Source organism: Martes martes (assembly GCF_963455335.1).
Source record: "Martes martes genome assembly, chromosome: 15".
Classification (NCBI taxonomy): Eukaryota; Metazoa; Chordata; class Mammalia; order Carnivora; family Mustelidae; genus Martes; species Martes martes.
Window position 1 is genome coordinate 32,563,656 of NC_137903.1, and position 13,803 is coordinate 32,577,458.

General features: G+C 34.1%; 1 protein-coding gene across 2 annotated transcripts in view; it reads left to right on the forward strand.

The window, feature by feature from the left end:
- The window catches only part of F13B (coagulation factor XIII B chain), a 33,519-nt gene extending 20,057 nt beyond the window's left edge, over positions 1–13,462 (forward strand). For both annotated transcript variants that reach the window (XM_080825076.1, XM_080825075.1), the window contains exons 9-12: positions 1,530–1,730; positions 2,734–2,916; positions 8,773–8,986; positions 12,797–13,462. In XM_080825076.1, the coding sequence (XP_080681202.1) occupies positions 1,530–1,730; positions 2,734–2,916; positions 8,773–8,986; positions 12,797–12,830 (632 nt within the window). In that variant the 3' untranslated portion in view covers positions 12,831–13,462. The remainder of the gene's footprint in view (positions 1–1,529; positions 1,731–2,733; positions 2,917–8,772; positions 8,987–12,796) is intronic.
- Positions 13,463–13,803: the final 341 nt, after the last annotated feature.

A 13,803-nucleotide genomic window follows, 5' to 3' on the forward strand; every position in this document is an offset into this window, starting at 1 on the left:
AGTGACAGTTTACCTTTTTTCCTTATCAATTGGGATGTCTTTTTTTCCCCTGATCGCTATGGCTAGAACTTTTAGTGCTTTGTTGAATAAAAGTGGCAAGAATGGACATCTTTGTCTTGATCCTGACCTTAGAGAAAAAGCTCTTCATTTTTAATCACTGAGTATGATGTTAGCTGTAAGTTTATCATAAGTGGCCTTTATTATGTTGAGGTAGTTTCCTTTATTAGTGTTTTTATAATGTCAAATTTTTTTTTTGCATCTGCTGAGATGATTATTTGTTTTGTCGATGTGTTGTATCACATTGAATGATTTATGACTATTGAAACATCCTTGCATCTCCTGAATAAATTTCACTTGATCATGGTAATTTTTTAAATGTGTTGTTGAATACAGTTTGCTAATAATTTATGGAGGATTTTTGCATCTATGTTCATCAGGAATATTGGCATTTAGTTATCTTTGGAGTGTCTGTCTGGTTCTGGTATCATGGTGATCCTGGCCTTGTAGAATGTATTTGGAAGCTTTCCTTCTTCTTTTGTGTTTTGGAATAATTTGAGGAGAATAGGTATTAACTCTTTAAATGTTTGGTAGAATTTGCCTATGAAGCCATTTGGTCCTGGACTTTTGTTTGTTGGGAATTTTGTTTTATTACCAGTTCAATATGTTACTAGTAATTGGTCTGTTCAGATTTTCTATTTCTTCCTGATTTAGTTTGGAAGATTATAGGTTTCTAGGAATATATCTTTTTCTTCTAGGTTGTCCAATTCGCTGGCATATAATTTTTGTAGTATTCTCTTATAATCCTTCATATTTCTGTGGTGTTTTTACTTCTCTTTTCTTTCTAATTTTATTTATTTTTGTCCTTTTTCTCCTGATGAATCTGGCTAAAGGTTTATCAATTTTGTTTTTCTTTTCAAAGAAAGAACTCCTGGTTTCACTTTCTTTCTTTCTTTCTTTCTTTCGTTTTTGTCTCTACATCATTTATTTCTACTCTGGTCTTTATTATTTCCTTCCTTCTACTAATCTTGGGCTTTTTGGGGGGGGGCGGTTCCTGTAGGTATAAGGTTAGACTGGGGTTTTTTTTGGGTGCTTTTATGTTTATAATTGTTATATGCTCTTATCGTTATGATTACATAATGATTCTTTATCTCTTATTACAGTTTTTGTTTTAGGTCTCTTTTTTCCAATATAAGTATTGCTACCCTGGTTCTTTTTTTTATTCCCTTCTATTTGCAAGGTATATCCTTTTGTATCACCTCACTTTAGGTCTAAAGTGCATCTCTTGTAGCTTAAACAATATTTTTTAATGTTCAAATTAAGTGGTTTTAATTCACAAGATAACAATATTAAGAAATATATAAATTAATTTGATAGAAATAAAGTGTGTATATGTGTGAGGAATTTTAATAACGTAAATGTTAAATATAAAACATTGCTTTTGAGACTTATCAAATTTTTCTTTTAAAAATACATTAAACTTCATACTTGTCAAATGAATAAATAATTTAAAATAATATTTTGTTTTACAGAGCCATGTACTATTAATGTGGATTACATGTACAGAAATAACATAGAGATGAAGTGGAAGTATGAAGGAAAGGTCTTACATGGAGATTTAATAGATTTTGTATGTAAAGAAGGATATGACTTATCTCCATCAACCTTGTTGTCTGAATTTTCTGTACAATGCAATAGAGGAGAAGTGAGATATCCTTTATGTATTAGAAAAGGTAAAACAGTTCTTTCTGACAATTTCTCAGGTGATTAATATTACCACTTGGGTTCAAAGTATAAGAAAGACCCCACCCAACTTACCACCATCATCTTCTAATCTAGAAATTGGGAAAAATCTGATCATGTACAGTAAGCACATACACTTAAATAGGATGACTATGCTGGCATCTTTTAATTCCAATAAGTCAGTTTTATAAAGGGAGAAATTAATAGGTCTGACAGATAATCACCAGACTATCAGAAGACTGATCCCCCTAATGTGAACAATCAACAAAGGTGGAAAACATTGCTTTTCTGGGGGTTTGGTGGAGAGTATTGTTTCAGAAGAGGGCTTGATGCAGATTGAAAGACTCTGTGTGCTCCTTGGATATGGCACTATTGCTTTTAATAAGAAAATAATTTTTAATAAGAAAATATTAGAGAAAATTTTTTTCTTTAATAAAGAAAAAAATACATACAGAAAGCATGGCCTCAAAGGGGTTTTGTACATTTTCACTTTAGACTCAATAAAAAGGGAAAAATAAAATCATGATTATTATTATTATTATGCCAGTTTTAAATGTTTTTCAGTTTTATAATATGAGATTCTAATTACAATCATCAATTTTATAGTACAAAGTTATTGTAGAACTATGCTCTCAATACTTAAAATTTGACAGACATCTTAAAAATGCTTTTACGTGAAATATCTCATTTTATTCCTTTTAAAAATATTTATTTATTTTAGAGAGAGAGAGAGAGAAAGCATGAGCAGGGGGTGGGGGATAGGAGGGGCAGAGGGAGAGAAATCCTCAAGCAGACTCCATGCTGAGCATGAAACCTGAGGTGGGGCTCAATCCCACACCCCTGAGATCATGAACTGAGCCAAAATCAAAAGTCAGTGTTTAGCCATCCGAGCCACCAAGTCGTCCCTATCTTATTTTATTTCTATAGTAATTATTAAAGTGTTGGATGCTTATCATAGAAATTCATTGTATGCTTTTAAAATCATTTTTTCAGAATCTAAAGGAGTGTGCACATCTCCTCCACTTATTAAAAATGGAGTCATAATTAGTTCAAGATTAGAAATCTATGAAAATGGTTCCTCGGTAGAATACAAATGTTTTGATCACCATTTTCTTCAGGGGTCTAGGGAGTCCTATTGTTTAGAGGGAGTGTGGACTACACCACCATCGTGTTTAGGTATGTATTATGAAATATTCACCTATTTATTTAATAAAATAAAACCATAATTTTTCACTTTCTCTTTTCCGTTAGTTGATATAATACTATTATAATGCTTAATTTGCAATATTTGTGTATCAGTGTGCCTACCTCATCACTGGTTTCTGTTCTTTCCTGTAGATCATAAATAACTATAGTCCATCTTGCCCTAACAAATATTTATTAAATACAAACCATACACCAATACTGTTGTTTTATGGGCTAAAAGATGAATAAGTCATGGTGATGTGAGTATATATATTAACAATTATCATTCAGTGTGATTGGTACTATAATAGAAATCATGAGTGCAATGAGGAAGCAGAGACAGAAAGTTGTTCTCAGGCAAGTTATGCCTTATTAGTGAAGCATTTGGATAGAAGTAACAGTATCTACCAAGATTCTCAGGAGGTGGGGCTCCTGGGTGGCTCAGTGGGTTAAAGCCTCTGCCTTCAGCTCAGGTCATGTTCCCAGGGCCCTGGGATGGAGCCCCACATGGGCCTCTCTGCTCAGCAGGGAGCCTGCTTCCTCCTCTCTCTCTTTGCCTACCTCTCCATCTACTTGTGATCTCTGTCAAATAAATAAATAAAATTAAAAAAAAAAGATTCTCAGGAGGCATTAAAAAAGCATTTCCTTAAATAAAAAGAAAATATTTTTTGTTTCTGTATCTGACTATTTACTATCTTATTTTACCAACTTGAACCTGAGTACAATACTGAGTAGAAGTCGTGGGTATCTTGTTTCCCTATCTCATAAGTGAAACTTTCAACAATTTATTTTTATTTATAGTGTTATAAATACTTTAAAATCAAACTTAAAATGTAGAAAGCTTTAATTTCTATTTTTCTAAGAGTTTTTTTTTTAAATCTTCAGTGAATGTTTAATTTTAGTACTATCTATTGAAATAATCATATTATTACTTTTTCCCCCTGGAATTATATTGCTTCTTCTTGAATATTAAAGTATAACTACATTCCTACAATAAATCACACTTGGTTGTGATGAATTATGCTTTTTATATATTGTTGGATTTTATTTGCTTATATATGTATTTTTTTATTATTTATTTATTTGACAGAGATTACAAGTAGGCAGAGAGAGAGAGGGGGAAACAGGCTCCCCGCTGAGCAGAGCCCGATGCGGGGCTCGATCCCAGGACCCTGAGATCATGATCCGAGCTGAAGGCAGAGGCCCAACCCACTGAGCCACCCAAGCGCCCCATATTTGCTTATATTTTTCTTAGAAGTTTTCCATCTATTTTCATGAGAGAGATCAGTCTGTTATTTTCCTTTTGGGTTTGGTATGGTTTCTACTACCCTCATATGGTGAACTGGTAAGTTCTCTATTTTTCATTCTCTGGAATTTGTGTAAGATTGGCACCATTTCTTCCTTAATAATTATAATAATCCACCAAACATGCCATCTGAGCATCAGGTTCTCTTGAGGAAAGATCTTGACAGCTGTCAGTTTTGGTAGGGTGGTTTATAGAAATTTGTCCATAATATCTAAATTGTTAAATTTGTTGACATAATGTTATTCACAGCATCCTTTGACATTCTTCTTAATGCCTTTAGTGATGTGTCATTCATTTTTACTGCTATTAAACTGTATCTATCTCTTTCTTGACATGTCTTGCTAAGGGTCTTTTATTTATTTATTTTTTTTAGAAGTTCGGTGTTTTTTTTTGTTTTTTGTTTTTTTTGTTTTTTAAGATTGATTGAGTAATAGATTGGCAGCGGGGCAGGAGATCACAGGAAGAGGGAGACAGGAAGCAGACTCCCGCTGAGCCCGGGGCTCAACCTAGGGCTCCATTTCAGGACCCAGAGATCATGCATGACCTGAGCCAAAACTAAGAATTGGCCAGTTAACTGACTGAGCCACAGAGGCACCCTGGTCTACAACTTTTATTAGGCCTTTCAAACAACTAATATTTGTATGTGTTACCCTTTCATCAAATGTTGCTTACTGTTTTAATAATTTATATTCTTATCATTATTTCCTCTCTTCTAATTTCTTAAGTTTATTTTATTACTCATAGCATTTTAGGTGGATATTTAGATTACTGATATTCAGCCTTTGTTTTTTTAAAGATTTTTAAAGAAAGTTTAATTTAATGTGTTAAGGAAGCTTAAGGATATAAATTTCCCACTGAGCCCACCTTTAACTTTATCCCCACACATTTTTATGTTCTGGAATTTTATTATTATTCAGCCATTCAGTTAAAAAAAAAGTGATACCCATTTTGATATCCTGTATTCATTCTAAGTTATATAGAAGCGTGGTTTTTAGTTTCTAAACGTTGAAAAATTTTCTAGTTTTCTTTTGTTATTGATTTCTAATTTAAATCCATTGAGACACACTTTGAATTACAACAATCTTTTAAAATTCATTGATACTTACTTTATTACAAGCATGTATTTGTTGTAGGTACACATTCTTTTGTGCTTGAAATAAACTAATAAACTGTGATCATTTTTGGATTCACTGTTGCTGCATATATGTCAGTTGAATTTTGTTTTTCATATTAAGTTCATTCATATCTGTGCTGATTTCTGTCTGTTTTTCTATCAGTCACCAAAAGAAGTATGTTAAAATCCCTTATACTCTGTGCATTTAAAAGCATTTATCATATTAGTTCTCTCAATTTTTGCTTTTATATTTTTATACTATTCTACTAGGTCCACACAAATTGGAGCATATTAAATCTTGGTGTACTGACCCTGCATAATTTTAAAAGAGTCCTCCTTTATCTATACTAACACTTTTTGTTTGTTTTTGCCCAAAGATTCCTTACCTATACAAGCTTCAACAACTATTTACAAGGCATACATTTTTTCATTCTTTAACTTTCAACATTTTGGTTTTTGAAAAGCAATATATAGTTATTTATTTTAGAGCATACTTATTTAGTCTGACAGTCTTTCTCTTTCTAGTATTTGCCCATATACATGTTAATATAAGTGCTGATATATTTGGTTTATAGCTACCATCTTACTATACTAAATATATATCCTATCTGTTCTTTATGCTTCTCTCTTTCTCTCTTTCTTCCCAGTAAATCAATTTTTTTTCATGCCATTTCACTCTCTACTAGCTTGTCGATTATACTTTCTTCTTGGCTTCCTTTCACTGTTTTCACAGAGATTACATAATTCAACCAAGACTTATTACATTTAAATATAAGTTAGTACTTATACCACCTCTCCAAGCCCCAGAAAACTTCAGCTTGATTTACCCTTCCCACTTTTTGTATTACTGTGTCATGCATTTTCGCTCTACATGTAGTTTAAGTCCCGAAGATACAATGACTATCACATTATCCAGAAATATTCTTTAAGATTTGTTGATATGTTTTTCAGTGATTTGTTTCTCATCTTCTCCTGTTTGCTGCTATTTCCGATTGGGATTATTTTGCACATGCCTGAAAAATATTATTTCTTTATTATTTTCTCAGTATTTGTTTGCCTGAAAACTTTTGAGGAGTAATTTTATCAGAGAGAGAATTCTAGTTTGGCCTCTTTTTCCTTCCCTGCTTTAGAAGATGTCATTTTATCCTTTTCTGCATTTTATAGTTTTTGTTAGTCAATGTCAATTTTTAAAGGATTTATTTGTTTATTTGTCAGAGAAAGAGAGAGAGGAGAGAGAGACACAAACAGGGGAAGTGGCAGGCAGAGGGAAAAGCAGGCTCCCCGCTGAGCAAAGGGCCCCATGCTGGGCTCAATCCCAGGACCCTTGGATCATGACCTGAGCTGAAGGCAGGCGCTTAACTGACTGAGGCGCCCAGGCGCCCCAGTCAATGCAGTTCTTACTGGTATTTCTTTCAAACTAAGTTTCTTTTTGTACTCTGCTGATTTTGAGATTCTTTTCCCCTTTATTTTCAGTAGGCTATTTATGGGGGGCCTTGATGTGTGTTTCTCAGAGCACTTCATTCTTTCTCTTTTTATTTAAGATTTTATTTATTTATTTTTGCGAGAGAGAGAGAGAGAGAGAGAGAGAGAGCGCGCACGAGCGAACATGTGCATGAATGGGGGTGGAGGGCAAAGGGAGAAGTAGACTCCCCACCCAGTGGGGAGCCTGATGTAAGACTCGATCCCAGGACCCTGGGATCAGGACCTGAGCCCAAAGCAGATGTTTAACTGACTGAGCCCCCCAGGCACCCCTGAGCATTTCATCCTTCAAGTTGGTAGCACTTCTTGAAACTGTGGCTTGATGGTTTTCATAGGTCTAAAAGTTACCTTTAATATTTTAATCTTCTTTGTTCCCACTTGGTAGTTTCTACTGATACATCTTACAATTCATTAATCCTTTCTTTAGATGTGTCCAACCTGCTTTAAACTCCTCTACTGAGGTCTCAATATCCGTTGTATTTCTAGAATGTCTGCTTTATGCTTTTTTTTTTTTTTGTAGATTTCAGTTGTCTGATGAAAGACTTTATCTTAACATCTATTTCTTTACCATGTTACTCACACTTATCTTTAACTCCTTTCCTGCAAACTCCATTATCTGGATCATCTGTAGGCCTATTTTGATTTCTAGCCTAATCTTTTACTATTTCTGTTAACAGTTGATTGAATATCAAATATTATGTATGGAAATTTTTAGAAACCTGAAACAATGATGTCATCTGGTTCCAGAGAATACTCGTCTCTTCTTTTGGCTGATAGTGTAGGAGAAGTTGGTCTCAATCTAATTAGATTTGCAGTTTTTTCTAAGCTTATTTTCAGACCTTTGTTTGTTCCTACAAATAGAACATAACCCTGCAGGTTTCTTCATTATGAGTTTGGTGTTTATACCAAGGTTCCTCCTTCTTGACTGGCTTTCATATTACTGGAAGACTGCCAAAAAAACCTTAATGTATCTCTTCATTCACTTTCTGCTTGGCTCTTTATCCTCTCTCTTTGCACAAGTCAAGAATAGGTAGATGCTTCAAGAGAAAAGCCAGTATCACGTTTGTTCTCTGTACCTCCCATTCTTCTGGGTTCTTGACCACTCAGATCCTGGCTGTCATGGCTGACCAAAAGTTCCATTTTTCTATTCCCAACAACATGAGATTTCCAAAAGCTGTGCAGCTCCATGTTTGCTGTTGACCATTCTCTACAATTTCTCAGCTCATGATGAGAATCAACAAATGCCCCAAGAGGAAGATGCCACACAGAACGTTGGACTCATCTGAAGGAGCTTTTTCCAGAACCTTAGCATCTTGAGTGCCTTGGAAATGCTCTAATTCTGTGAAATACTGGCTTCATGTCTGTTTTCATATTTTCTAGTTTTGGTAGAAGTGCTGGTCTGATATAGACTATTCTGTCATAGCTGAGAACAGAAGGTCCATGAATTAATTTTTAACTTTTTTAAATTAAAATTTCATGTTTTGTAGAACCATAAGATTTTAAATTGTAGTACTATTTGACCTAATTTTCAAACATATTTTGCAGTGATTATATTCTCTTAGAGTCTTTCTGATTATTCTTCTTCATTTTTATTCTGTCTATAAAACTTCTAGCACAACATCTGACACCTAGGGATTCAATAAATACTTATCAAAAATATTGAATAAAGAAGTTTGTAAATGTATTACAGTTGTATGATTCATATGCTATATTAACAACTCTGGACCGTTAGCCTTTTTTGGGACCTACTGTTTGGTGTTATGGCAGCCAGGAGGCAAATAAGGACAGAAACTCCATTTTCTGAAATAACTTGTTATTTCATTTTACATTCATTATTATTATTTCATTGTTTCATTATTCATTATTTCATATTATTTCACTGTTATTTCATTTTACATTCCTGTTAGTGCTAAGATGTGTCAAGATAATCTTCTTTTTATTTTTTCAGAGCCTTGCACATTATCTCTTGTTGAAATGGAAAATAATAATTTACTCCTGAAGTGGGATTTTGATGATAGACCATATATTTTCCATGGCGAGTATATTGAGTTTCTTTGTAAGAGAAATACATATGTGGCTGACCTCTCTATTTTTGGATCTGAACTCAGAGTGCAATGTAACAGAGGGCAGTTAAAATATCCAACATGTGTTCACAGAGAAAGGTGAGAAGAAGCTTCTGCCTACAATTAATTATCTTCTTCAGGTTGTTATTCAAGAGATTCTTTATATTATAAATCTAAGAAATATTAGGTTTTACAAAACTACTTCATGGTCATTATATAGGAAAAAATAATTTCATTTTTTAAGCCAAGCAAACTCCTAGAAGCATTAATTAATTCAACAAACTCAAAAAGTTTTCATATTTGTGACACTTTGACAGTTTGGCAAATAAATTGATTTATATGTACAATATTTAAATATGGAAAAATTAACCTATATGTTGATATAGAATATTATATTTTCTCCACTTCCCAGTATATGTCCAAGTATAAATTGTAAATATAGGAAACAAAGTTGCACAAATCTTTCTATTGATAGAAGAGCATATTAATAACAATGAATAAAATTAAGTCATTTTCAGGAACATATATCTGTGTAAGAGCTTGGAAACTCTAAAGTGTTTCCTCGTATGGTAATTTTAAAATACATATTTTATACTTTTTTATTTGTTCTTTTCCTCCTTTTTTGGTTTTTATTTGAGTATAAATTATGCACAATATTACATTAGTTTCAGGTATACAGGTATATAACCCTATTGTTATGCTATGCTCACCACAAGTATAGCCATGATCTGTCACCACCCAATGCTAGTATAATACCATTCACTATATTCCCTGCACTGTACCTTTTATTCCCATGATGTACTTGTCCCATAACTGGAAGCCTGACTCTCTCACTTGGTCCCTTTTCCCATTTTGCCCATCCTTCTATGCCCCTACTCTCTGGCAACCATCAGCTTGTTCTCCATATTTATAGATCTGTGTCTGCTTTTTGTTTCTTGTTTTGTTTTTTTAGATTCCACATATAAGTGAAATCATATGGTATTTGTTTTTCTGTCTGACTTATTTAAACACCCGAATAGCCAAAGCAATCTTGAGAAAGAAGAACAAAAATGGAGGTATTTTGCAATTGTAGATTTCAAAATATACCACAAAGCTATAGTAATCAAAATAGTATGATACTGGAATAAAAATAGACACATAAAAAAATAGACACATAGATAAATGGAACAGATTAGAAAGCCCAGAAATAAACCCATACTTTTTTTTAAAGATTTTTTATTTATTTATTTGACAGAGCGAGAGATCACAAGTAGTCAGAGAGGCAGGCAGAGAGAGAGGGGGAAGCAGGCTCCCTGCTGAGCAGAGAGCCCAATGTGGGGCTCGATCCCAGGACCCTGGGATCATGACCTGAGCCAAAGGCAGAAGCTTTAACCCACTGAGCCACCCAGGCACCCCATAAAGCCATACTTTGTGTGTGTGTGTGTGTGTGTGTGTGTACAAATCTACTTTATTTATTTTTTGTATTAAATTTTAAAAATTTTTTTTATAAACATATAATGTATTTTTATCCCCAGGGGTACAGGTCTGTGAATCGCCAGGTTTACACACTTCACAGCACTCACCATAGCACATACCCTCCCCAATGTCCATAACCTCACCCCTCTCTCCCTAACCCCCTCCCCCCAAGCCATACTTTTATATGGTCAATTAACCTAGACAAAGGGAGCGAGGATATACAATGGAGAAAAGAAATCTTTCAATAAATGGTGTGAAGAAACTTGGACAACTACATGCAAAAGAATGAAACTGGACCACTTTCTTACATGATATACACACACACAAAACTTCAAAATGGGTAAAAGACCTAGAAGAAAACAGGTAGCAATCTCCTTGTCTTTGGCCTTAGCAACATTTTTCTAGATATGTCTCCTAAGGAAGAAAAACAAAAGCAAAAATAAAGTACTGAGACTACATCAAAATAAAACAAAATAAAAACATTTGCATAGCAAAGGAAACAACCAACAAAACAAAAAGACAACCCACTGAATGGGAGAGGATATTAGGAAAGGACATATCTGATAATGGGTTAGTATCCAAAATATATGAAGAATTTTATTTTATTTTTTTAAAAGATTTATTTATTTATTTGAGAGCGAGAGTGAGTGCAGAGGGGAGGGGGAGAGGGAGAGAATCCCAAGCCAAATCATCGCTGATCATGGGGCCTGATGTAGGGCCGATACCATGATCCTGAGCCAAAACTGAGTGTTGGGCTCTCAAGTGACAGTGCCGCCTAGGAGCCCCAATATATGAAGAACCTTAACCTCCACCCCCCAAATGGGCTGCAAGGGTGGCTAAGTCAGTTAAGTGTCTGACTCCTGATTCTGGCTCAGGCTGTAGTCTCATGATTGAGATGGAACCCCACATCAGGGTCCATGCTCAGTGCGAGTCTGCTTAAGAGTCTTTCCCTGTCCCTCGGCCCCTCCCCACACGCTCATGCTCTCTCTCTCTCGAAGTAAATAAATGCCCAAATAATTCAATTAAAAAGGGGGCAGAGGACATTATTCTGAAGAAGACATGTAGATGATCAACAGACAGATGAACAGACAAAAAGACACTCGACATCACTAATCAGGGAAATGCAAATCAGAACCATGAGATATCACCTTCCACTTGTCAGAATGGCTAGAATCAAAAAGACAGAAAAAACACTTACCAACAAGTGTTGGTAAGGATGTGAAGAGCAAGAAACCCTCGTGCCCTGTTGGTGGGAATGTAAATTGGTACACCCATTATGGAAAACAGTATGGAAGTTCCTAAAAAAATTTAAAAATAGAAATACTATATGATCCAATAATTCTACTTCTGGGTATTTACCCAGTGAAAACAAAAACAGTCATTCAAAAAGATATATGCATCCCTTTGTTTACTGAAGCCTTATTTATAATAGCCAGGATATGAAAGCAGTCCAAGTGCAATTGATAGATGAATGGATAAAGAAGATGTAGGATATTATATATACAACGGAATATTATTCAACCATAAAAAGGATGAGATCTTGCCATTTGTGACAACATTGGTGGTCCTAGAGGGCATTATGCTAAATAAAATAAGTCAGAAAAACAATAACCCTGTTTTATATTTCTTGATGAATGAAATATAATCTTATCTTTAGTAAAATATTACAATAATATAATAAAATGATGTAAATCACTTTACAGGATCAGGATTTTGAGACTTTTAAGGATACAGTATTAAATGGAAATTATACTTTATGTCTGATTAAGAATATTATAAAAATAGGGGGGCCTGTATGGCTCAGTCAGTTAAGCATCTGCTTTTGGCTCAGGCCATGATCCCAGGGTCCTGGGATCAAGCCCCGCATCAGCTTCCTGCTCAGTGGGAGTGCACTTCTCCCTCTGCCCTTCCCCCTGCTCATGCTTGCACTTGCTCTCTATCTCTGAAATACATAAATAAAATCTTTTTTAAAAAAATAATATTATAAAAATAACTCATGATAAAGTGTATGTGTTCTAATCATGAACCATGAACTATGTGAACAACATAAGGACAACTTTTTGATACTTTAAACAGTCTATAAAAACATTCATAAGACACACATGGGTGGAAAACTTTAAAAATTTTTAACTATGGTAAAATCAGGACAGAAAAATTTTATATGTATTTAAGTGTTTTGGTGTATCTTGGATTTCTCATTTCAAAAAGAAAAAGAGGTAAGTAACTTAGAAAAAATTGTTTAAAAAGTGGTATTACTGTATCAGATAACCCTGAGATTTGAAAAAGGAATTGGTGGTAAATTTACCAAGCCTGTCTACTTGCTTTTATCAATAACTAACTAAAACAATGACTAATTATATGAAACATTGAAGAGCTAAGTTATAATAAATACTTGACCAAAAATGGTGCTTACTTCAAAAAATCTCTCTTCCTTCCTCTCTCTTTGTCATCAAGGATGCTGTCTTATCAACAACCCTTCAGGACGTAAAAATGTGTGACAGAAAGAAGAATAGTATATCAACACATCATAAAATCCTTTATAAAACATAATTTTTAGAAGAAAAATTACAAATCTCTAAGTTTTAACTTGCTTGAAGATTTGAATCTAAGTTGTCTATGTTGAACATTTTTTATTTATAGATAAGCCAGAACATGTTGTTTCCTTTCTAATTTGACTGATCTGACATGTAACCTAACCTTTATTGCATGCTTTCCCTCTGTTAAAAAGATTAATCTACATGTTAAAATATTTGTTTCCTAATATCCATTCATCGTGCTATATTGTTGCCTTCAAGATACTTGTTTTTATGATATTCACTAATATTAGAGTTTTCTGGTACTTTTAATTCAATCTTTATGTCAATACTAAAGAACCAAACACACTAGAGATAAGAAACTACATCAAAGGGGTGCTTGGGTGGCTCAGTCGTTAAACCTCTGCCTTTTGGCTCAGGTCATGATCCCAGGGTCCTGGGATTGAACCACATCAGGCTCCCTGCTCAGCAGGAAGCCTGCTTCTCCCTCTTCCACTCCCCCTGCTTGTGTTCCCTCTCTCGCTGTGTCTCTCTCTGTCAAATAAATAAATAAAATCTTCAAAAAAAAACACAACTATACATCATATTGGAGGATTTATTGTATTAAATATGGAAAAGACTGCCCTTCACACTTTCTAAATGTAAAAATCTTTAAAAATTAACTGTAGTATTAGTTTCAAGGTTAATAATAATAATAATGGTGAACTATCCATATGTTAAAATGTTGCCCAAGGAACGTGACAAAAGAAAGAATAACCCTTCCCATTTTTGTATTTTACTCTTTCAAGTAATATTTTTAAGTTAAGGAATTATCGGAATGATGCAGATTATAACATCAAAAATCAGTCCTGCAAGCAACAAAGCCTGAGAGTGTCAATATTACCGAGATCTGTTGAAGACTTCAAAGAGTCACACTGTCACTTTTTC